Source organism: Fundulus heteroclitus, unplaced genomic scaffold (genome assembly GCF_011125445.2).
Source record: "Fundulus heteroclitus isolate FHET01 unplaced genomic scaffold, MU-UCD_Fhet_4.1 scaffold_59, whole genome shotgun sequence".
In the NCBI taxonomy this organism is placed as follows: Eukaryota; Metazoa; Chordata; class Actinopteri; order Cyprinodontiformes; family Fundulidae; genus Fundulus; species Fundulus heteroclitus.
The window spans coordinates 1,946,334-1,973,208 of record NW_023397022.1 but is presented as its reverse complement, the minus strand read 5'-3'; the positions used below and the strand labels follow the sequence as shown (position 1 = coordinate 1,973,208).

Sequence of the window (26,875 nt, the reverse complement as noted above, 5' to 3'; positions counted from 1 at the left end):
TAACGCAGGTTAACGCATGTTGCTCACATGCTTTTATTTTGTGAAGGTCTGTTGCTGCGGTGTAGGGGTTTGAATCAGAACAGTAGGTGACGATAATGCGCCAATAACCTCGCTGTCAGCTCAGCCTTGGATTCAAAGAGGAAGAAAGGTGCTGGCCGGAAAAAAACAAAGCTGACATGGGGAAGGCGGTGTTTCCCGCAGGAATTTGCTTAGGCGAGGCGGTGAATTGGCGAACGTAACAAGTTTTGTGCGGAGCGGAGAGGGGTCTGCATCGACGCCGTCGGTGAAGTCGCTTCTCGCTTCTTGTATCCATGTGTTTTTGCCTGTTTTTCCCTGCCATTCACTATATGCATGCAAGAAAGCAACAACAAAAAAACGCGTGTTAACGTCAAATAAACGCAAGCAACGCAGGCATTTCGAGTTAGCAAGCATTTCAGTTTAAAGTTCTTCCAGCATCGAATATGACAGAAACAAGTTAGTTGTAACCACTGCCAAGTTAAACTTTGGTATTGAACATAAAATGGTAATGCTGCTCCCTGCTGTTACCTCAGAAATTGCCTGTTTTTGGTAGATTTTTTCCCCATAAAGAGAATTCCCTGTCAGTGGCAATAAGCTTTAATTTATTATTATTGCTATTTTTTGTTTTACATGTTGAAGTTGAGCTTTACACTAAATATGTGTTACTGATAAGTGCTACAAATGTTACAACACTTTTGTTCATATGGCAGCAGAACATTAAAATAAAAGTGCTCTTTACACTACTTTTGAATTCATTCTTGGAGCTTGTAAATACAATGCGATTAATCATGATTAATCAGGCAAATTATGCGTTTAATCGCGATTAAATATTTTAATCGTTGCCCGCCCAGACCTAATATATATATATATATATATATATATATATATATATATACATACATACATACATACATACATACATACATACATACATACATATATATATATATATAGGAGGGGTGCTGTAACAGGACTTGATGGAAAATGGTGTTTCTTCCAGGATTAAAACAAGAACTTTTTCTGAAGCACATGGAGTAGGACATGTGGGTTTAAGCAGATGCTGGAAAACTTGAAGGAGGGATAGCATCTAATTATATTGGATATGGTGAAATATTTTGTGCAAAGTGGTACGATGTGTGGTCGCTTTAATAAAAAAAATAAAAATAAAATAAAAATAATAATTCTCTGACATTGTTACAGGAAAAATGTACTTTGATTGCAAACCAGAATTAAATAATTCTCTATTCTACAGATATGGAGATCCCATTTAGAGGGTTTTAAGTATTTGTTTGTTTGCGTGTGAGAATGCTTTTACAGGAGGACCAGAAGCCTGAGGACAGCATAACTGTGATAAAATGTCTCACTAACTATTACATTTTTAGGCATAGGTTCCCTGAAAAGATGAGGACAAACAATGGAACCTACTTTAGGAAATGAGGACCTGGACTGTAATGTCAGTCGGAGTTTTCAGTTAATTCTACTATAGGTTGGAGACTGGAAGGAGTTTTTGGGACTCCAACGCCAACCACTGGGATCCACAGCACACAGTGCAAAGAGTTCAACGGAACACCACCTGAGCAGCATCCGGGTCAGAACCCCTTGCCTATAGGGGCTTCCAACTACCGCCCACCTGTACCAGGCCGGTAACAGGGCAGCGTGAAGCACAGACGCCACTCTGGAGAGGCAGCAGGATTTTTTATTTAATTTTTCTTTTCTTGTTTTTTAAAATAAATAAAATAAAAATATTTTTTTTTTTAAGTGCTGAGTACCAGCCAAAATCAACATGCAGCTGTACATTGCATTTATCATGTATATTTACTCTTTACTACTAAGTTTTAAGGTTTTAGATCTCTGTCTTATAGTTGCAGACGGCCTGCAGAAAGCAGAGAAATATGTTGTGACTATAAGTGTTTTTATGAACTATCAGCCATCTTGACTGCTTACACATAACTGTACTGTGTGAACTGCTTGGTTTTATCTCGAAGGTCACAGTTGTTTTGCTTATCCCAACCCCTTAGATTCACAATGGAACCAGGGATTCCTTTTCCTAATAAATAGAGAGGAGGCGACGGATTTGCTTCAGATCGAATTTGGAGATCTGTATTAAGCATCTTTGTTCGATCTCCTTGCAAGATTATTTGAAAACTAACCTCATTGTTGTCTCTCCTTCTTGTGTTGCTAATGAATGTTTTAGGTGTTTGAACCTGACAAACGCTAATCATTGTTCTTCCCCAGGTTCCATGTCAAGTCAGTCAGTGTTCCATTTAGATATTTGGCAAAACATTTAAGTAGAGCTCAATTACTAGACATTCAAATAAGGTCTTTAAAACTACATCTTTCATAGGAAAAAAAAACTTTCTTACCTCATGTGTAGTTAGAATCATGTCCCTGGTGACAAACAAAGTGTTCAATTCATGTTAAGTTTTGAAGTGCTTGTAACAATGGTGGGTCAGTTACTTTCAAACCACCTCCTTCTAACCTCACACCACAGGAAAGGAAAGCCATAAGATCTCTTTGCCAGGGCCAAAGTATCACCATCTTATTAGCTGACAAAGTAAGATGCACTATTGTCCTCAACACTTGTGATTACCAGGACAACATGTTCAACCATTCATCTTATTACAGATTACATCCAGGATAAGACATTCCATGCTTATATGGACTTCCCAAAATCCACAAGGAAGAAACAGTACTCAGACCCATTGTCAGCAGCATTAATTCAGTGACTTACAACATTGCTAAACATCTCACTGGTATCTCAGCCCATCTGGTGGGAAACACATCACATCACATACAGAACTTTACAGATTTTGCAAAGTCAAACATCTTAGGTGTCAGGATGCAGTTCTTCCTGCTGCACCATGGACAGTTCCAGAGCCTTCCACTACCTTCTCTCCCCTGCTTCACTCCATGCTGGATCAGTTTCACCTGCTGCAATAATCAAGTCTGGACTCATTCCACCTGTTCAACCTCCTACATAAACTCCTCTCATTTCTGCTTTCACTGCTGGTTCGACAACGTCCTTCCCACGTCTGCTCATGCCTCACGTCTCCCAGCGTCCTTCGTCCCACATCGTGTGCCCCCATCTCCAGCCAGCCCTGTCTCTGCCTACCAGCCTTCCCTTGTCTCTGCCTTCCTGCCTGCGTTCCCTCAAGTGCTCCGGCTTCGGCTCCACTACGTTCTCTTGCTCCAGCCACTGTCAACATCACTCCGCTGCCATCTGGTACAGTCTGCTGGTTTCCTTTCCACCACTCATCTCCTTCAATAAAACTCTTAAACGAAGCTCTGTGTGTGGCTGAATTCAGGCTCAGTAACCAGTACCTGACATTAGGATGGTGCCAGGAGAAACTCTTGTATCTTTTGATGTAATTTCACTTTTTGATGTGCATGCACGAAAGCTGCGTGCTGCAGTTTACATTGCTACGTTCGTGTTTTTTTTAACTTTCTTTTACTTTATTACTTTTCTCTTTTTTGATTGCTCTGTTTTTTTCACGGTAACTCTCTGAAGTACTGTCCTATCTATCGGGGTCGTTGTCATTGAGTTGCCACTTTTCGTGCTTTTTTTTTGCTGTTTTTATCATGACGCGTTCGGGACACGCTCGCTTTGTTTACACTGAGCTCAGAGCGCTAATGCTGACCGGATTTGTGGCAAAACCGACTGGAATTCCACCCGAAATCCTGAGGAAAACACGCCGTGGCTGCAGAGGAGGTAAACGACATAGGGCTTATTGAAAGGAGAAGATTTAAGCGGTGTCTCCCCTCTGTGATCCCCTTTGTCACTTGGAGTGAGCTGAACCCTCTGCAGCTCAATGTAAATGGTAAATGGCTTGTACTTGTATAGCGCTTTAACTAGTCTTGATGACCTCCAAAGCGCTTCACACTACAGTTCAGTCGTTCACCCAGTAGAAACAGGAAACGTTTTTAACAAGATGATGATCTGAACATCAGGACTAATTTTACTCTGGAGCAGATCTGTACCCTACCGAAACTTTGTCTTTCCATAACCTACTTGAAGTTCAATAATAATTTTTACAGACAGAAGCATGGTTGTGCTATAGGATCCAGTGTCACCAATTGTGGCTAATCTTTACATGGAAGAAATGGAAAAGAGAGCCTTGGACTCTTTCAGAGGAACACCCCCAAGCCACTGGTTCAGATATGTGGACAACAATTGGATCAAAATCCAGGCAAAAGAAGTAGAAGCTTTCACCAGACACATCAACTCAGTGGACAACATCAAGTTTACCAGATTGTATGCCAACGACAACAACCTACCTATACTGGACTGCTTGGTGAGCACGGAAAGAGATGGAAGCCTCAACATTCAAGTCTGCAAGAAACCTACTCACACAGACCAATATGTTGTTTTTGATTCTCACCACCCACTGGAACACGAACGTTTGTCAAAAACTTGCACCATCAAGCCAAACATGTCTCCACTTGGACAGAAGGGAAGAACAAGGCACAGAAACATGTCAAATATGCTTTCCAAACCTGCGGGTACTGTAACTAGGCTTTTGTCAAATCAGCAAGGAAATCCAAAAGACACGCCACAGAAGAGAACAGGAAGAAGAACAAGCGCAAAAACATTGTCATCCCATATGTTGCTGGAGTCTCTGAAAAACTCAGGAGAATTTTCCCTTAACACAAGATCCCAGTACATTTCAAACCCAACAGCACCCTCAGACAGAAGCTGGTCCACCCTAAGGACAAAACCCCCAAGCCTAAGATGAGTGGAGTGGTGTATTAGAGAAACCACACAACCTCTCCACATACGCATGGGTCAACACAGGAGAGCTACCTCATCCAGACAAGACTCAGCCATCCACCTGCACCTCAAGGATAAAGGACACTCTTTTGAGGACCAAAATATTCACGTTTTGGACAGAGAAGACAGATGGTTTAAGAGAAGGGTGAAGGAAGCCATTAACGTAAGGTGAGAAAAAACAACTTTAAACAGAGGAGGAGGGCTCAGGTATTAATTTTCAAAAACGTACAACACAGCGATAGGTTTGATTCCTGCCAAGTTTCCCCCCAATTCACACCCCCACACATGTGACCACAACATTCCTCGTGTGAGCCAGGAAAATGATGAACCTAACAACTCTCAATTGTTGGGGCGACCAGTCTAAGGTGAATTTGCATGTGAATTGTTAAATAATTCCACCTGCTGTGGTCACCCTAGGTTATTTTTCTGAATATTGTGGTGTTTCTATTGTAGACTTCTGTAATTCATAATTCAGCATATAGAATCTAAGCTCCAATGAGGCCTTGCTTGCAGGTCTATAGAGCTTGGAACTCCACACTACTCCAGGCATTTTGAATTGAGAAAGCTTCCTGGATGGCAAGCAAAACATCTTCAGCTTCAGAACAGAAGTCCAGTTGTTTTATTTTTTAACCCTTTTCGGATTGATCATAACCTGGATGACTGAGAATCTTCACCAACATCTTAAAGCTATTTTTAACGCTGAAAAGGAGATCATCATTAGTCAACCACCTCACGATATCACTTTATTTTCAGGATGCGCCAGAGGTTTCTTTAGCCATTGCCATAATTAAGGAATCTTTTTAGCGCTGCTGGGCTCTGTCTAAATATCAATAAAAGGGAACTGTTCATCATCATATTTATTTGTGATTGCAACTTTCTACATTCCAATGAAATATAGCCTTTTAATTTAACACATCCCTTAGGGAGCAGTGATCTGCCACTGTGTGGCACCCAGGGAGCATCCTGGGATTACCCAGAGTAGCAGTCTGTAGGATTGAAATCATCGAACATGACCTTCCCAAGATGCAAAAAATTTATTTATTTCACAATTACAGCTTCAGAGTTGATGATGTCTTCTGTTATTGTCCGGAGAAAATTCCAGCAGGCACAAAAGGGTGAAAAACTGTTGTGTGACATCTCGCAAAATAAAGCACTGGTATATAAGGGACTCATTAGTTTTGTCTAGTTAGAGCAGAATGGAGGAGGTTAGATCAGATCAGACCTTTTCCAGGGACTGTGTCTCTGCTGTTCTTCTTCCCATGAGAAGAAAATATACTCTGACTTTGATCACATCACTGGCCTCTGAGGTTAATTAAGAAAAGCATTGAGAGATGTTTTTTTACAGGCTACAAAACAAATTATAAAGCCAGGTTAGGGCGGTTGTGAAATCAAGCTTATTTCATCTGAGGCAGTTAGCCAATAGCCTGGGTGCCATTCCAAACTTAGTCCCGCCCACAACGTTTGAGGTCAGGAAGTTCAGTCTGGCATTGCTCAATAGTAGCGCGAGTATGCTTGCCCAATATCTGGCGGGCCAATCAAATTGTCAGGGCGGGCTTTATACGATGATGGACAGATGATCAACAGTAACGTAATCAACCACGTCACCAAAGCGCGATTGGGTTGAATTTGTTTACAACAACAATGGTTGTGGAAACACTGCTTACACCTTGATGTGACTGATTGGCTCGCGGACTTCCTGTTTGCTGTAAGGCGTATTGTGTCACTTCCTGTTGTTGCTGTGTGAACGACGGAGCTTTGCTCCAGGCTCTCTCGCTTTTTATCTTTAAACCTCTTTGCTGTAACATCTGTTTCCAAACATAAGCACTTTTAAAATATTGTCTGTGGCTGCTCATCACGTTTGGGAACTCCTCGTGTTTCACACGGTTTGTTCTTTGGCGTGATAATAGGGCGTTAGCCTAGCTTTAGCCTAGCGTTAGCCTAGCGCTAGCCAAGCCTTAGCCTCATAATGGCTTCTCCGTCTCTGACTAAGTCTCCTATCTGCTGCTCTCTGTGTCAGATGTTCAGTTATTCCTCTGCCTCCTTTAGTGATGATGGTACATGTAATAAATGTAGTGTTTTTGTAGCTTTGGAGGCGAGGGTGTCAGAATTGGAGACCCGGCTCCGTGCTGTTGAAAAACCAGCTGATAGCCGCTCTTTTGCTAGCGCGGAGCCGCATAGAGTAACTTCACGTAGCGAACCTAAAGCAGTAGCACCCGAGCAGCCTGGTAACCAGGCTGGCTGGGTGACAGTTCGTAGGAAGCATAGCTCTAGATTACAGACCCCAGATCACCACCAACCCATCTGCGTTTCTAATAAATTTCCCCCTCTGAGCGACAATCTCGCCGAGGAGCCGACCTTAATTATTGGCAGCTCCATAATGAGAAATGTGGCACTAAAGAAACCAGGGACCATAGTTAAATGCCTACCAGGGGCCAGAACAGGCGACATAGAATCCTACCTAAAACTACTGGCTAAGGATAAGCGTAAATACCGCAAAATTGTTATTCACGCTGGCGGTAATGACACCCGGTCACGCCGATCAGAGGTCACCAAAGTTGGTGTTGCTTCGGTTTGTGAGTTTGCTAAAACTATGTCGGACTATGTAATTTTCTCTGGTCCCCTGCCTGATTTGACCAGTGATGACATGTTTAGCCGCATGTCATCATTCAACCGCTGGTTGTCTAGGTGGTGTCCAGAAAACGACGTGGGCTACATTGATAACTGGAGAACTTTCTGGGGAAAACCTGGTCTGATCCGGAGAGACGGCATCCATCCTACTTTGGAGGGTGCAGCTCTTCTTTCTAGGAATCTGGCCGTATTTATTAGTTCTCCTAAATGCTGACAACCCAGGGTCCAGACCAGGAAGCAGAGCCGTAGTTTAACACACCTCTCTGCAGCTTCTGTACTGTTACCCACCCATTATCCTATTGAGACGGTGTCTTTCCCACGGCCAAAACTTAACAGATCAAAAACTGATCTAAAAGGAACAAATCATAAAAACCTAATAAAAATCAATACGGTTCACCTTGAACCTAAAAATAAAACAATAAAATGTGGTCTATTAAATATAACGTCTCTCCCTCCAAAGACTTTGTTAGTTAATGAATAGATTTCTGATAATCAGATTGATTTCTTTTGTCTCACAGAAACCTGGCTACAAGAGGACTACGTTAGTATAAATGAGTCAACCCCCTCCAGTTATTCAAATTTCCACATTCCCAGATCTGTGGGAAGAGGAGGAGGAGTGGCAACTATCTTTCAGTCTGATTTATTAATTAGTCCCAGGCCAACTAATAATTACAGTTCTTTTGAACATTTAACCCTCAGTTTCCCTCATCCAAACTGCAAAGCAATAAAACCTCTTCTGTTTGTTGTTTTGTATCGTCCACCAGGCCCTTACACTCAGTTTTTGGATGAGTTGTCAGATTTCTTATCTGATTTGGTGTTAAATACTGATAAGGTTATTATAGTGGGTGATTTTAACATCCATGTTGACACTGAATGTGATAACCTTAGTGTAGCCTTTAAAACTATCCTAGATTCAATTGGTTTTGCTCAAAATGTGCATGAACCGACACACTCTCGGCTCCATACTTTAGACCTTGTTCTGACATATGGCATTGATTGTGAAGAATTAACAGTATTCTCTCACAACCCTGTCCTGTCTGATCATTTTTTAATAACATTTGAGTTTAATCTAACTGAGTTCTCCACCCCCAAAAGAGGGTTCCATTATAGTAGATTTTTATCGGATAATGCTGTATCAAAACTTAAAGAGTCTGTCCCCTTTTTAATATCCTCAGTATTGCAGAAATGCCCTGTAGATGGCAGCATTGCTGTTTCTTCCCATTCACAAATCGATACCTTTGCTAACAATCTGACTTCCTCATTGCGTTCTGCATTAGACAATGTAGCTCCCTTGAAAAAGAAGGTGATTATTCACAGGAAGCTGGCTCCTTGGTTTAATTCAGAGCTGCCTTCCTTGAAGCACAATGTTAGGAAATTGGAGAGAAAATGGCGCTCTACACACCAAGAGGAATCATACTTAATCTGGAGGGACAGACTATTGTTGTATAACAAGACCCTCCGCAGAGTTAGAGCAGCATATTTTTCATCATTAATTGAAGAGAATAAAAATAATCCTAGATTTCTCTTTAGTACAGTTGCCAAACTTACCCAGAGCCACAACTCTGTTGATCCATCCATTCCCTTAGCTCTTAGTAGTAATGATTTTATGGGATTCTTCATAAATAAAATTTATGCCATTAAAAATAAAATAATTGGCATCCTCCCAAACATGATTACCTCATCCTCAGTAAGTGAGGCAGCATTGGAGGAATCTTTAGAATCTGCGCAGTGTTTGAACTGTTTAGAAGCAGTAGAGCTTTCTGAGCTATCTAAAATTTTAGCTTCATCTAAACCTTCTACCTGTATGTTAGACCCAATCCCAACCAAGTTGTTTAAGGACATATTCCCTTTGATCAGTGGCACTATTTTAGACATGATTAATCTATCCTTAGTAAATGGATATGTACCACAGGTTTTGAAAGTAGCTGTTATTAAACCTTTACTTAAGAAACCTTCTCTTGATCAAGATGAGTTAGTAAATTACAGACCTATATCTCTTCTTTTCTTATCTAAAATTCTTGAGAAAGTAGTTGCTAATCAACTTTGTGAACATTTACAAAGTAATGACCTACTTGAGGAGTTTCAGTCAGGCTTCAGAGCTCATCATAGCACTGAAACAGCTCTGGTGAAGGTCACTAATGATATTCTCATGGCCTCAGATAATGGACTTGTGTCTATACTTGTCCTGTTAGATCTCAGTGCTGCGTTTGATACAGTTGATCACAATATTCTCCTACAAAGACTTGAACATACTGTAGGGATTAAGGGGAAAGCATTAGGCTGGTTTAAATCTTATCTGTCAGATAGATTCCAATTTGTTCATATTAATAATAAATCTTCCTCAAACTCTAGGGTCACCTGTGGAGTACCACAGGGTTCAGTCCTTGGACCAATTCTCTTTACTATATATATGCTTCCGATAGGCAAAATTATCAGACAGCATGGGATTAATTTCCACTGTTATGCTGATGATACTCAGCTATATTTATCCATAAATCCTGATGAATCCAATCAATTACTTCGACTGCAGTCATGTCTTGATGACATCAAAAGCTGGATGACTCTAAATTTCCTGCATCTAAATTCTGACAAGACCGAAGTTTTAATCTTTGGGCCAGAGTCCTCAAAAAATAAACTTCTTAACCAATCACTTAATCTGGGTGGCATTAACCTGGCCTCTGGTAATAAAGTAAAAAATCTTGGTGTCATTTTTGACCAAGACATGTCATTTAAATCCCATATTAAACAGGTTTCCAGAGTTTCCTTTTTTCACCTCAGGAATATCGCCAAAATTAGAAACATTCTGTCCAGGAGTGATGCTGAAAAACTGGTCCATGCATTTGTTACTTCAAGGCTGGACTATTGTAATTCTTTACTATCAGGAAGTCCACAAAATGCAGTTCAAAGCCTTCAGCTGATCCAAAATGCTGCAGCAAGAGTTCTGATGAAAATCAACAAGAGGGATCATATTTCTCCAATTTTAGCTTCCCTTCATTGGCTTCCTGTTAAATCAAGAATAGAATTTAAAATTCTTCTTCTAACGTATAAAGCCCTTAATAATCAAACTCCATCATATATCAGAGCTCTGATTACCCCGTATGTTCCTAACAGAGCACTTCGCTCTCAGACTGCAGGTCTGCTGGTGGTTCCTAGAGTCTCTAAAAGTAGAATGGGAGGCAGATCCTTTAGCTATCAGGCTCCTCTCCTGTGGAACCAACTCCCAGTTTTGGTCCGTGAGGCAGACACCCTGTCTACTTTTAAGACTAGGCTTAAAACTTTTCTTTTTGACAAAAATTATAACTAGTGGCTCATGTTACTCTCAGCTACCTTTATAGTTTTACTGCTATAGGCTTAGGCTACTGGAGTATATCAGGATCTAATTTTCTCACTCTATTGAGTTCTACTGTTCTTCAATTATGCATTATGTGTTGTAATTTCTGCTTTAACTTTCTGTTCTCATGCTAGGCTCCGATGTTTTTCAAGCCAACGTTATGGGTATCATCGTGGACGAAGTTCATTTAACTTACAAATGGTAAGAGATCATCTTACTGTCTGACTTAGTAAATAACTCGCAATGTCGTGATATGAATCCCACGTTGTAAACATAATAGGTTGGTCTCCTTCGTCGTCTGCCCATTTTTTTAACACAAGCATGTCGCGTTTCAACCGTGTTATAACGTTCTGACAGGACCGACAGATGCAATGCGATTTATTTGACGTTTTGTAGAGTTGTAATCCTAAACGGAGAACTTGTTCGTATGTGCATTTGCCTTTATTGTTTTTCTGAAAAATGAGGTTTGTGTGTTGAATGACTCCTCGTATCCTTACATTCTTTTTGCAACACCGGCAAAAATCGTTCACGCTCATCTTCTTAATCTAGGCTACCTCTGCTGGTTTCTTCTACCCTGTTCTGTTCTGCTTCCTGTGCTACTCCTGTGCCCGCTGCTGCTGCCTCTCACCTTGCCTCATTGCTTCCTCACGTTCCACCCCAGTGTTTAGAATTAAAAAATATCTTAGTTGGGGTTACTGAGGAAAGCAGAATGGTGTCTGTCTCCCCCTGCTCCAGCGTAAGATAAACATAGAGTTTTATGGCCCCCGAGGGAGGTGGTCAGGCCAGAAGAGTTTCTTTGTTCGAACCAGATTACCCCTCCCTCCCTAACTTAGAGGAGGGCAGACGCTGTAGAAAAAAGGATGTTCTTCAAAACTCAATTCAGACAGACTTCTCCACCGCGCGGTGAAAAATCATCTTGTATGGTAATGTACTCTGTCTCCATATTTAATTTCTATGAATTAAATATGCATTTAAACTGTTCTACCTCTCGATCTTCTCACTTGCAACCAAATCCGGAACTGGGAAAGATGGGTTTTCAATAGACATGTAACAGCAGGCCGGTAAAACCCGATCTTCATCACCAGGTTTACGTTTTGGTTTTAGCTCGTGAGTTCTCCAGTGTTTTTTGTAAGTTTTAGGATTTTTTTCATTAAACTCAACCATTACAACTCCATGCCTTGGTCTCTCTGCGTTTGGGTCCAACCACAACCTAACCTCCAAACATGACAAGATTAGTGCCATTAAGCCATGGTGAGAAAATAAAATCAGATTGGAATGGAAGCAACAGGAGTTTGGGACCCTCACAGGCACAAAGGACCTCCCCTCTCAGCAGGGTTCCATGCTATAAAACTTTGCTCCCACAGGATAAAGCCCACTATTCTTCACTTACTGCCTGAGACAAAAGGAGGAGAGAAGCTGGCCTGGACCAGTAAACCAAGCAGGCCTCGCGTGGGGCTCCAGAGCCCCCAAAAGCTGCACAGAAGGGGCGTTCTGTGACACTCATCTGCCCTCGCTTCAGTGGAGTGTAAAAGGGGGAAATTCTCACCACCTGCGGAACGGAGGACCCGACTGAATTCGGACATTCATCGACCCGACCGAAGCTAAGTTGCACTCTGACTTCTGTGCAACCAGCTGCCGAGACAGCTTTTTTTAATCTTTGTCAGCTATTGCAGGAAAGCGGACGCGAGACGGTGGATCGGTCACTTTCCTTCACCAGACAAGCTGAGAGATCAGAGACTGCATGGAGGATGTCGACCCAGGCCTCCGATCCCGACCACGTTTCGGCTGGCTCATGGCCACATGTCTGCTGCTGCTAGGCCGCAGAGCCACAGGCTAGCACACTGCTGAAATGATCAATGCTTTCACTGACTGCTGCTTTTCCTTGGATGGCCAAAATGAACCGAACTCTCACGAGGCACCGACAGGTCGGGCCGAGAAATGAGCAGGGAGAGTAAATGGTTCATTTAGAAATGTTTGTGTAATGCGTAGATGGTGTTTTTAAACACAAAGAGCTAACGAATGTAGCTCATGCTAACATTCTGTATCAGGCCATTGCCGATATGATTCGAGTGTGTTTTAATGGTTATAACAAACGTTATCTCCACAGGGGTTTCATACACTGATGGTATATTAAAGTTTATGTTAACCCGCTCACTCATTTTGACTAAAACTAATGCTAAATACTAATACTAAAGTTAGTGCTGAAAATCCGCTAGCCAAAATGCTAGTTAGCTTCTGGTAACTTCCAATTTCCGGTTATTCAACAAAAGCCATTTTAAACATAAGGCTTGCTTCGTTTCGCTCCGCCATCGTTCATTAGTTCTATGAGCGTTTTTACCTCATTAATATGGAATATTGATGTCGATTTAAAGGTGGTTTGTTTACGGACATGGACAACACCTTCCACCCCCTGCACCAGACTGTAGAGGAGCTGAGCAGCTCCTTTAGTGACAGACTTAGACACCCTGTCTGTAAAAAGGAGCGCTACCGCAGGGCATTCATCCCTGCTGCTATCAGATTATACAATGCTGCACTATAACTGTAATTATAACATCATTATAACTGTAACTACAACTGTAACAATAACTGTTATAACCAACGTGCAATAACTAATGTGCAATTCTATTTAATACACTGTGCGATAATCCTGAAAGAAGTGACTTCTGCTGCTATTGCCACCTGAATAAATGTCAATACATATGTATATAAGTCACTGTAAATGTAAATAAGACATCCTCTGCCTTATTTCTATTTTTTATTTTTTATTCTTATTTTTCTCATCTACTTCTTTTTTTGATCCACTGTATAAACAAGGACACACTGTATATAACTGATGCACCTTGTCTTTTGGCACCTTCTTCTGATTATTGATTACTCAGCTGATGTGACAAGTGAATTTCTCCAATGTGAGATCAATAAAGCCTATCTTATTTTATCTTATCTTATCTTATCTTATGTTAACTTTAGGAGTAACCTATTTTAGCGACAGATCGCTGCAGCGACCCCTAACTCCCAGAGGTAGAATCGCATTAATAAAATCGAGGGTTGATAAAGTTTCCAGATTCTTACCGAGAAAATCATTCTTTAAAATGGTATTTCCTCAAATAATATTTTGTGTAACTCGGGATTTGCATTGTGAATGGGTTGAACACATGCCAAATGCTGTTCTTAATTAGTCAAGCTAATTTAACTCCATTCCATGTTCTTAAGTCAGATCTGCAGTGAACCAGGATTCACTGAATTATTCTGATGATGATCAACCACTTTTGTTTTGTCTTTTGTGTTCTTTTGTTGGTGTATAGGTCCTTAGCTTAGCTTCTTTTTATCTTCATTGTGCTGAGTAGTTTAGTTAAGTTTCACTAGCCTAGTAGAGAGGATTTGGTAATTGAAATATAGTGTTAATTCAGATAAACAGCATTATATAGTGATGTTCTCTGGATGTTCATTTTATTTCTGTTATTGAATTCTTGAACTTGAAGAGAAGTTGTCACTCATTTATTCTATATGTCGGCAGAGTTTGCTGTTAAAAGATCGCCAGTGCTTGAATCATCCCTTTCAACCATTGTTCTGATGTCATCTTAAAAGCTGATATTCACTAGGCAATACTTAACATAGTTATTTATTAAACATTAAATAACTTTAAACCGTGTATAATTGCACAACACAAGTGTAATAGCAATATTGAAAACCTATCCCCATTAGGGATATTTAAAGTATGTTTCAGCCGTCAAGATGGTCCTTTAAAATCTAAGAACATTGTACCAACTATTAAACATAATGGGATTGACATTTTGCTCCAGCATTTTCTTAGCAGTGGTGAATTGTACAAGGTGGATTTAATAATGAAAAGAATATGGACAATCATTAAGCCTTTCAGCTTTAGCTGAACTGAAAAGCTATATGGTTGAAACATGGAATTTGTGTGTTGCAACAGGACAGTTATCCCAAATATACATCACAACTTGCATCCACAATGATACAATAAAGTTGCTGATCGAGGCAATGAAAATTTGTGCTGTGAAGTTATGTTGTATATTAAACACTCGCTGAAGGGAAAAAACTTCAGATTTGTAATTAAATGTTAGAATGAGAATCTATCATGTTCTTGTTAATCATGGGTGGATGCTTATCCTTATCACAATATTAAGTTATGATTTTGCATTATCAGTTCGAATTTAATTACTGATTGGGTAGGAACTGTTTATGTATGACAGGTATAAATCACATATGGTCATCAGAATTTAAAACAATAAGAAACATTGTAGAAAGAATGTGTGTAAAATAAAGGTATATACCTCAAATTTGGCTAATCCAGTGGAGGGGATCTGAGCCATGCTGCCCCCTAGCTGTTCTCTGAAGCAGTCTGTGAAAGGAAGCAGGAGTCCCATGGCCAAGATCTTAGAGCAGAGCCGTTCAGCCTCCTCTGGCTCCTCATGCTGCTGCTGCAGGAACAATTTCTCAAGTAACGTTTGACCTGCCCATCCGAGGAATAAACAGAGAAAAAAAAAACAGTTAGTGAATACTTCAAACAACTACGTTCTATAATTCAGTTTAAATTCTTGTGCTGGATCCATACAAAGCCAAAACTGTTTGTGGCCCTAAGCAGGATTTGATTTATAGGCTAACTTCTTGTAAGATCCATTGTCCAACAGCGACTAAGACACTAATAACATCTATAATTTTGTCCATTCCAAATTCAAATATTGTAAAATTCATACAAATTGTTAAATTTTTTGTGTGTCCTGTCTGGCAATGTTGAAATAAGAATTGTTGTGTTAATGCCAAAAAGAGCCCAACAGATTTTACTTTCAAAAGTGGAGCCTTACTGCTTCCGCCATAGTGCTCCACTTGATTTATATATGCAAGAAGATTTATTAAATTTTATGCTGGGACTATTTCATATTCAATGAACACTGAAATGGGAAGGTAAGAGAGCAAAAAAGGAAAGAAACATATGAGACAAAATGCTAAATGGGAGAAAAGGTGAAAGAGAAAGAGAAGAGGAAAGGGAAAGAGCAATATAACATCATCTGAGTCTGCTTCTTTACTTGGAGAGATATATATAAAAAGAACAGCAAAACCAACCGATAAAGTATTACAGGTACAAACAACCAACATCTTGATACCATCACTGAAGAATATACAGTATTGTTTAATACAAAATGTATAAAGTAACAGCTAAAGATAATAATAGCGGTTTTCCGTATAGAAGTGAATCTGTAAGCACCTGAATCCAAGAACCTGTAAGTGTTTGTGTGAGTGCACTTGCATATGTAAGGTATTTCCATAAGAAAAATGCTCAATACTGGTTGTGACGAGCCAAAGACCTGCCCCCCTCCCCCTCACTCTCAAGGAGCACCATGCCTAGCACCAGGGGAACCAAAACCCCAGACAGGGACCCAAAACACAGGTGCCCAGGAGGGGCCAACACAGAGAAAGCTGCCTCCCCCATCTGAGAGAAGGGCACAGATGGGCCCCAGGAAACCCCACAATGCTGAAGCCCCCAGGAGCCATGGGGACAAGCCCATAGGCTCCACCAGCAGCCAGCTACACTGGAGCAGATCCAGCCATGGGCCCTAGGGACCCGAGGCCCAGGGGCATCCCACGCCCGACAGAGCCACGGGGACCCAGGCCCTTCGAAGCAGCCACCAAGAGCGAGCTGGCACCCGCCTGAGCACCCAGCCCCGGACACCGAGGACCACAAATGCACCAGCGGGCCAAGGATGGGGGGGATGGGCTCCCCAGTGGAGACCTGAGATGTTCCAGGAGAGTGGGTAGTTCAAACCCAACCTGACAAACAGACAAACAGAAAACCACATAGACAGTCACATTCACATGTCCCCACCCTAGTCCTACAAAAAAAAGGGGGGGGGGGAGGGGGGGAGCAGTACACACACTCGCACTCACCACACTCGCACTCACGCATCCCAGAGGGGTATCCAGCTCCCAACATCAACATGGGGGGGGTGGGGCACCACAACCCGACCTACCCGTTCCATACCCTGGTCCTAACCCCAATCTCAGACCTGCCTGCCTTCACCTGCTCAAATGTTGTGTTGTTGCAAGTTGTTCAGCACACTGTTTTGCACAGTTTTTCTCTTGCTTTTTTACATTTTGATCACTGTTGCACTTTATATTGTAATGTTGCCTTATTCCACCTGCAATCTCATTACTCTGTCATAAGCTGTATGCAACGAAATTGGGTTGTGTATGCACTCTACATACAAAATGACTAAGTGGAGCCTAAGTATGAGTCTAAGTCTAAGTGTTCTCCAGTATATTTAAAACTGAGAGGCCCATAAAGGCAGTGCCTGGGACAGTCTGCCCCCACTCCTTTGGAAAGTAGCAGGTGCCAGCGCACACCCCAGGCACCCAACCCAGAATCCTTAATGTCTAAATGCAAATAGAGGCAGAGGAAGCCATCAGAGGTGAGGCCTATACAATCCCCACACACATATAAGTGTGTTGAGAGAATGTTATAAAGGAAAGTGTCTAAGATGTTTTGTTGTTTTATAATTTAATCGTTTGCCAGATGGTTTTGCATGGCAGCCATACCCGCCATGTCACATTAATTACCAAATAGCCCTTGGGAAAAAGTGTCTATTTTATTTTTTTATTATTTTTTTTTCAGAGACAAACATATCAAAACTGGCAATTATTTTTCTTTTCAAGCAGTTTTAAGTTTGACAAAACTTAAATGTAAAAATGCAGAGAATAAAAATAATTGACAACATGGGAGAAAGAAGTGATGTTATTGTAAAAGCGCAAAAAGAATTATTGTTCTGTTTCAACAGCACAAAGCTTTTTTGATATAATCTGCAAGTTTCTTTATTAGAAACTCTTTATGTACTGAGTAGCTAATGCATTATGCTAAAGCTGTGATTGAACACAAATTTTGAATAGATCGTTTCTATGAATTTTTTTCCCCAAAATATATTTATTAAAATTTTGGCAGTTTAAACAAACATCTTGAACAATCTACAAGATATGACAACAGCAGTAGTAGTGTTACTTGTTCAAGTCGAAATAAAATACAAACAGAAGAAAAGAAAAAAAAAGAAAAGAAAAAAAGCCTCTCACAGTATTAGTTCCTGTGCAACTAAGTCACATTTCGTACTTAACCTCTTTATGAGAATTAAGTTTAACAGTATATGTCCATAAATAAATTGTCTTTGGGAGCTGCAGTTCACATGTTCTTCAATCACTTGCACCTTCTTTTGAGATATTCAAGTTCTTGCCCTTTAATATATGTGTCATTTTTCCAGAGGGAGGACAGATATCTGCTGCAGCCATGGGTTTATGGTCGGTCTGTGAGTCTTTTTCCAAAACATTCATATACACCTCTTCGCATTAAGCAAACTTAAGTTTATAAACACTTGTTAATTTTTTGTATAAGTATGTTTTTCAGGGTACAGTCCAAACACAAACAACCTTGGCTCAAAAATTATTTGTTTGGAAATTATTTTTTCAATGACATGCTTTACCTCTTTCCAGAACTGTATAATTTCCCTGCAATGCCACACACAGTGAACCAGAGTTCCTCTGTCCTCTGTGCATTTTGGACATACATCAGGTATCTCCCTGTTATACCTATTAAGGTCCACTGGTGTTATGTAAATTTGCATTAACCATTTAAATTGAATCATTTTAAAAGCTGTATTAATAGAGCTGGTGTGGGCCAATTTACATGCTGCCAATCTTCCTCAGATAGCTCTATCAATAAGTCTTCTTTACAAGCCTTAAGTCTTTCAAGAGATCCTTCTGAAATGTGTAACATCATTGAGTGATAAAATTCTGTTATAATACCTTTCTTCAAACTGTCCTTTGTTAACATTCTTTCTAAAGTTGACATGGCAGGCTTTGTCAACTCATTATTTTGATTTGTTTGTATGAAGTTTCTGAGTTGAAGATATTTAAAGAAATGTTTCTTATCCAGGTGAAAATTATGTTGCAGATTCTGAAAACTCATTAGTATGTCAGAATCTGCTACATAAAGATTCTGAATCATTTGGAGTCCTTTGTCTTTTCATACTTTAAATGTTGGATCCATTCTTCCAGGTACAAAAATCTGGTTTCCCCACACCGGGCTGAACAAAGACAGACACTTTGGTTCATTTAAAATTCTTTTTACATCTCACCATACTCTTATCATATTTTTAAAAAAAAATATTTTTAGTATATTTCAGAAGCTTTAATATCAAATTTGAATACAAATATGAAGGGAGAGTTAAATTTAAATTCTGAGTCTCCATTTCTATCCAATGTGGAGAGTGATTACTATAATAGAACATCATAGACCTCAACTGCACAGCATAATAATACAAGTGAAAATTCGGGCACTTGAAGCCTCCTCGGTCATAAGGGAGATGTAGTAGAGACAGACGGAGTCTGGACTTTCTATTGTTCCATAGGAAACGTAACATCATCTTCTTTATTTGTGAAAAGAATTCAGGAGGAGGTGGAAGAGTACCTTTGGCAATATATTCATTTTTACTATATTTATTCTTCCAATCAAAGATATTGGTAGTGGCATCCATCTTTCAAATGAATTATCTACTTCATTCAGGATATATTTGTAGTTGGTCACAACAACCTGATCAAGATCTTAAGAGATGTGTACCCCTAAATATTTAAAATCGTTAACTATTTTAAACTGCAAGACATCTGAAAATGGGTTGATTCTTTCCTTTGCATTCATTAAGAGAATAGAAGACTTGTTTTTGTTTATTTTGTATCCAGACATCTCACTAAATTATTTACTTATTTCCATGATAATTTGTATTGATTGATTTAATTTTGATATGAATAAGATAACATCAGCTGCGAACAAGGAGATCCCGTGTTCTGTGGGTCCAACAGCAATTCCAGTGAGATGAGGGTGTGAGCGAATCGCTACAGCAAAAGTTTCTATTGCCAGAGTGAATAGTAAAGGCGACAATGGGCACCCCTGTCTACAGCCTCTATTAATCTTTATTGGCTTAGATATGTTTCTGTTAGTTAATATTTCAGCTGAGGCATTACTGTATAATATTTTGACCCATTTTATATAGTTGTTTCCACAATTAAATTTTTCCATAACTTGAAAAAGATATTCCCAGTGAACCCTATCGAACGTCTTTTCGGCATCTAATGATAAAATGGCTGAGTCTGGGGTACCTTATAATGAATTATGTTTAATACTCGCCTCACGTTATGAAAGCCTTGCCTCCCCAAAATAAACCCATTTTGATCTCGATCAATTGTCTTTGGTAAAACCTTTTGTAATCGTCGTGCTAGAAACTTGAATTTCTCCATTGTGAGATCAATAAAGACTATCTTATCTCTTATCTTATCTTTTAATCTGAATTCAGTAAACTAATCGGCCTAAAATTCTCACATTTACTTGGAGCTTGACCTGGCTTCGGTAATAGGATTATCATGGCGGCGTTTTTTGAGGGGGGGAAATAATTTGAATGGAACATTTCTTTAAACAGGTGTAACAATGGGGACAGAAAAAAGGTCTTATATAGATCTATTGGAATACTATCTGGACCTGCTCTTTTCCCTAATTTCACATTATCAATGGCTTGTCCTATTTCTTCTGTTGTAATTTCTTGATCCAAATTGTCCTTGTCTTGCTTAGAGAATTTAGGTATATTTAAGTTTTCTAAAAATGTATTTATGTTTTTTAATTTTATGGTTTTTTTGCATTTTATACAATTCTTCATAGTAGTTCTTAAAGGCTACATACATTTTTTGGGGATCCTGTAAGATTAAATCATTTGATATAATTGATGTGATTGGTTGTATTGTTTCCAAATGTTTTATTTGCCATGCCAGTAATTTGCCTGCTTTGTTACCCTATTCATAAAATGTTTGTCTGAGTTGCAAAAGACTTGCAGCTGCTCTGGAAGCTGAGTACTCTCAAAATCAATAATTCCTTTTCTAGTGTGGGTCATTTCCTTTGTTTACTTTAGCTTGAATTACCTTTATTTTATCTTCCAATTGTATTCTATATCTTTCAGTTTGTTTTGTTATATACCCTGTATAACTGATAATATGTCCTCTAAGGAAGGCCTTAAATGCTTCCCATTTTATACTTGCTGTTGTTTCTGTAGTATTAGTTAAGAAGAATTCATTGATCTGTTTTCCTAGATATTCCACAAAGTTTCCGTCTTGTAACCATTTATGATGAAATTGCCATCTCGGCGTATCTCTCTTTAATTTATCATCTTTGTAGATCAAAGAACACGGAGCATGATCTGAAATTACGATATTATCATAGGAGAAATCTTGAATTCTAAACTGTAACTCTGTAGAAATTAAAAAGTAGTCTATTCTGGAATGGGTTTTGAAAGTACTCGAGTTACAAGAGTATGTTTTGTTAGCTGGGTTTTTCTCTCTCCAGACATCTAGCAACTTCAGCTCCTTCATCATACTATAAATTGCAGCTCTACATTTAATATGTGACTAATCCAGTCCGGTTGATCAGTCCAAGTTTGGATTTAATGTACAATTAAAGTCTCCCCCCCCCCCCCAATTATATGTAATCCTTTAAGCGTTGAAAGAGTTAGGAATAGATCGTTGTAAAAATTACTGTCATCCAGAATGGGCCCATATATATTGGTTAGAATTAGATTTTCGGAGCTAAGCCATTTAAGGATTTATAGACTAACAGAAGTATTTTAAAGTCTATTCTCTGAGATACAGGGAGCCAGTGTAAGGACTTTAGAACTGGGGTGATGTGCTCTACTTTCTTAGTATTAGTGAGGACACGGGCAGCAGCGTTCTGGATCAGCTGCAGCTGTCTGATCCACTTTTTAGGCAGACCTGTGAAGACACCGTTGCAGTAATCAATTCTACTAAAAATAAACGCATGGATTAGTTTTTCTAGTTTTTCTGCTGAGACATCAGTCCTTTAATCCTAGAAATGTTCTTCAGGTGATAGAAAGCTGACCTTGTAACTGTCTTTAGATGCTTTTGGAGGTTCATGTCTGAGTCCATCACTACACCCAGATTTCGGGCCTGATTAGTGGTTTTTAGCTGAAGCGACTGAAGCTGTGTGTTAACTTTTGATCTCTCCTGTATTGGTCCAAATATTATTACTTCTGTTTTGTTTTTATTCAATTGAAGAAAATTTTGGCACATCCACGTATTGATTTCTTCTAGGCATTTACTCAGTGCCTGAACTGGTTCATAGTCACCTGGTGACATAGTGATGTAGAGCTGTGTGTCGTCTGCATAGTTATGGTAGCTGATGTTGTTGTTTTTTATGATCTGAGCTAGAGGGAGCATGTAGATATTGAAAAGGAGGGGACCCAGAATGGACCCTTGGGGAACCCCAAATGGGATTTTTGTCATCTCTGATGTAAAGTTACCTACTGATACAAAAAATTCCCTGTCCTTTAAGTAGGATTTAAACCAGTGGAGAGCTGTACCAGAGAGGCCGACCCTGTTCTCCAGGCGCTCTAACAGAATGGAGTAATCGACAGTATCAAATACTGCACTGAGGTCCAATAGAACCAACACGGTGGTTCTTCCACAGTCTGTATTTATATGGATGTCATTAAACACCTTGATAAGGGCGGTCTCTGTACTGTGGTGAGCGCGGAAACCACACTGGAAAACGTCAAATCGGCTGGTCGTTGTTAAGAAGGTGTTTAATTGTTGAAACACAGCTTTTTCAATAATCTTACTGATAAAAGGGAGGTTTGAGATGGGCCTGTAGTTCTGGAGTAGAAGTTTGTCTAAATTGTTCTTTTTCAGCAGTGGTTTGATAATTGCTGTTTTTAGGGACTGGGGGAAAACACCTGACAGAAGGGACCCGTTTATTATCTGAGTCAAATCAGACACTATGACAGGTAAAACTTTCTTAAGGGAAACTGTGGGTAGAACATCAAGGCAGCATGAAGAGGAACTTAGCTGCTGAATGATCTGCTCTAAGCTTTTGTGGTTTATTTGGCTGAATTGGGACATTTTGTCAGGATAAGTTCCAGCTGAATGCGGCTTTGGTTCTAGAGTTGGTGTGGATGTACAAACTGATCCTCTAATTTTTAGGATTTTCTCAGTAAAGAAGTTAGCAAATTCATTGCAGGCCCTGGTGGAGTGGAGTTCAGAAGCCACTGACACAGGAGGATTTGTTAACCTGTCGACTGTGGCAAATAAGACACGAGCGTTATTAATGTTTTTCTTAATGATCTCAGAGAAGATTCTCTTTCATTTTTCAGTGTAAGTTATATCTGTAAAGTCTCTCTTTATAGATGTCATAGTGAACCTGGAGTCTATTCTTTCTCCACCTGCGTTCAGCTTTCCGACATTCCCTTTTTTCACTTCTAACTGATGGAGCATTTCTCCAAGGAGATTTATTCTTCCCGTAAAAAACCTTCACTTTAACTGGAGCAATGCAGTAAATGATGTCTGAGACTGAAAGTTATCTACTAGCTCATCTACTGAGTTGCAGCCCAAGTTTGAAGTAGCAAAGTAAGCTTGAATAAAAGTTTCAGTGGCATTGTCCTTAAAGGTGCGTTTTCTTACGATGTCCCTTTGACTAAATGAGTCACTGGTAATGATACATTCAAAGGTAACGGAGAAGTGATCGGATAAGGCAACATCAGTTACATTGACCTGTGAAATGTTTAGACCTTTAGTGATGATCAAGTCTAAAATATGTCCCTGTTTGTGTGTTGGCTGTTTAACATGCTGTGTTAAACCAAATTTTCTAAGTGTGTCACACAGTTCTTTTGCACTTCTGTCTTCAGGGTTGTCAACGTGAAAGTTCAAGTCTCCAACAATAATTAAAAAGTCATAATCAACACATATCACAGACAGCAGGTCACTAAAATCATTAAAAAAGTTTGATGTGGACTTAGGAGGCCTGTACACATTCAGAAACATAGTTCGTATCGGGCTCTTTACCTGGAGAGCCAAATGTTCAAAAGAGTCAAATTTTTCCAAAAACACCTTTTTACACTTTAGTGAATCATTAAACAATGTTGCTACTCCTCCACCTTTCCTTTGCTGTCTGCTCTCACAAAGAAAATTGTAGTTTGGAGGTGTCGACTCCAGCAGAATGGCTGCTTCATTAGATTCATGTAACCATGTTTCTGTTAAAAACATTACATCAAGATTATTGTCAATAATGAAGTCATTAATTAAAAGGGATTTTCCTGACAGATATCTAATGTTTAGTAAACCCAGTTTATATGATTTGGTGGTTGATGATGTCTCTGTGGCAGGTTGCATCTGACAGTTTATGACTTTTAATTACGACTGATTATTCCTGTCTATTTTCCTTTTGCTTTTCCTATTTCTGCCACGTATCATAACAGATATTCCATGTTCTCCGTCAGGAGGCCCAGGCTTATGCTGGTAGCGGTCTTGACTGATAAACGTACAGCCAGGGCCTGCTGTATATCACAAGGACGTTATCAGAAGGTCTTCAGGACAGGCATGTTCTGTGATATGTAGAGGAGGAGGAGGATCTGGACCTCTGCGTCCTTTGGAAGATGCTGATTTAGTCACAGAACTGCGGTTTTCAGAATTAATATGTGGAGAGGATGTCAACTGTAGACCAATCTTAAGGACTTTGTTCATGTTGTGAGAAAAATCCAAAAAAGGAACCTCTGGGCTTTGTGGAGAGGAGGGCGAGGCGGGTGTAGTCTGGACCGGTGTTTGTGACGATGGCGGTTCTTGGTCCTCTCTTTGTCCTGCTGAGATCTGGGATGAATCCTCCTGTAATTCTGATGTAGCCTCTTTCTGTGTCATCTTTCTGGCCATCTTTATCTTGGTTTGTTCGGGCTGCACTGGGCTTATCTTTTGTTTAGGCACTAGATGTACTTTGTTTTGGGACAAAGCTGATGGCGCATGGTTCACAGAATAGAAGATGTTTGAAATCAGTCGTTTTGCACCTGACCTATTTAGAAAGAAGCCATTGCTGCTAAACAGATGTCTTCTTTCCCAGAAGATGTTAAAGTTGTCTATGAAGGTTACAGTTGTTTCTTTGCATGTTTTTTCCAGCCATTTGTTTAGCATCAGAATTCTGGAAAAAATCTCGTCTCCACAAGCCACGGGCGGGAAAGGGCCGCTCAGAAGCACCTTGACATTTTTGCCATGAACTAAGTTCAACAGACGAATGTAATCCTCTTTCAATACTTCTGATTTTCTTATCCGGGTGACGTCGCCCAGGGCTTCAGCTTGTATTATGAGTTTTTCCAAGGTCGGGCGCTCTTTCAAGATCCTTGGAAGGATGTCTAATAAATCAGACACCAGGCCATAGTTCGAATCGTTATAAATTAACACCTCTGTGTTTTTCTTGTTACAGAAATGTTTAATCCCACATACAGACCCACTGCATAAAATCAGGGTCCTTGGCCCCGTGGCATGTCTTTTCTCTGATGTATTAGAGCGAAAGTCGTTGACGTACCTCTGAGTATTGTCATGATTCTCCTGGGTCACATTTTGGAGCGGAGCAAATCTGTTTCGTAAAGGAATTCCAGCATTTCCAGCAGGTTTACTCCTATCATTTGTTGTGAGAACAGCCCGCTGTTGTTGTTATAAGAATTATTATTCTGAAGTCACTATGGCCTCACACCACTCGGACAGAGGAGGCCTGGAGACCTGATGTCTGTGTATAAGATCCACTGTTTTCTGATTGCAAGGCCAAATGCTGCAGCTGCTGAGGGATACTGATTGTTTACGATAGACTGTCTTTGTTTTGTCTAATGGGAAGGCCACGGTGCAGTATTAGTGGAAGCCCGAAAAGCGACACAGACAGAGACAGGGCAGACGCAGACTGCAGCGGGACCGTGGGGTGCGATTACTTTCCAACTATGTGAATCTCTGCTCTGTTTCTCAATAAAAGTGCTGGAACGTTATACCACCGTCTCGTCATTTAGTAAAGATGGGAACTCAGTTACTATTGCTTAGAATTCCACCCAAAACTCCCATAACAATTTGGCGTCACGAACAGGATCTCCGACCGACGGAGTCCGAGGACAGGAGCTGTTTTGGCCTACCCGGAGAGGTTATCCGGCCTCTGGTACCCCGAATGGATTTTCAAGGAACGTGGAGGAGCTCCTGGTCTCGGAGCGTCTCTGGGCGTCGGCGCGAAGATCCGAACCTTTCTTTCATGAGACGGTAAGGGGATTATTTTCCAGCTCTTTTAAAAACAAACGCAATTGGTCAAAAATGCTTGCAAGCTTTTAAAATTTTAAACCCCATTTTAAAGTATACCTCAAGAAATTTTTTAATTTAAAACTGCAAACCTAAAAGGTAGTAAAAGTAAAAGCCGGTAGAAATAATTAATTATATTTAATCCTTAAGGCAAATAAAACAGGGTTCGCAATACCGAACGGTGACTAAGGTTTAAACATTAAACTAAAATTAAAAATTTAATTAGAATACGTTTTCAGCTGAAATACGGACTTTCCCACAAGGGGGGAGGAGGGGCAGAGTGATTTTCACCTGGAGAACAGGTGACCGGCTGAGCAGTTTGCAGCTGGTCCATTAAAGTCCTCTTGTCTTGGGTTTTGTGCAAGAGGCTGTCCACTTCTGTTGTGGATGAAAGCGGCAGGGATGCTTAAGTCCTTGACTGTTGCGAAGACGTTTGCAGCTTTGATAAGTGGGGACCCCGACCATTATACCAAAAAGCCGACCATCAGATGTGAGGCCTTTCATTTTAGTTGGTCGATCGTGCTAAAGACGAGTAGAAAATAACAATAAAAACACAAAAAAAGGATAAAATAAATAAAAACAAACAAACAAAAAAAAAAGTCTGGAAGCAGAAGAGTCAGTGTAATGGGTCAAAGGCAGAGTTTTTCAGGGTCCAGCCTTGCCCCAGGGTGAGACGTTCGATTTCATGCTGAAAACGTAGGGGCCCAGACGCATGACATGCATAAATGATTTGAAATGATTTGATTAAACATGCAGATTTCTCACATAGGGATTATTATTATTACTATTATTTTATTTTATTGCAGTACTGCTACTAAATAATAAAAAAAAAATTAAGAGAAAAAAGAAAAGTGATAAAAACAAGGAAACGGAAACGAAACTAAAAAGGCGTTGCACCGGGGAAGCGTTTACGTGGGGACCGATTAGGCACTTCCGTTGTGGATAAAAGTGTTTTGAACTGCTGATAACGACGTATAACT

At 40.0% G+C, this 26,875-nt stretch overlaps 1 protein-coding gene across 9 annotated transcripts in view; it reads right to left on the bottom strand.

The window, feature by feature from the left end:
- LOC105921082 (formin-2) overlaps positions 1 to 26,875 on the bottom strand; it is a 280,717-nt gene that overhangs the window by 236,506 nt on the left and 17,336 nt on the right. For all 9 annotated transcript variants that reach the window (XR_004929898.1, XM_036133216.1, XM_036133218.1 and 6 more), the window contains exon 3: positions 15,041 to 15,219. Coding sequence is in view for 8 of the 9 variants with exons in the window: in XM_036133216.1 (XP_035989109.1) it covers positions 15,041 to 15,219 (179 nt within the window). In the remaining variant the exon portion in view is untranslated. The remainder of the gene's footprint in view (positions 1 to 15,040; positions 15,220 to 26,875) is intronic.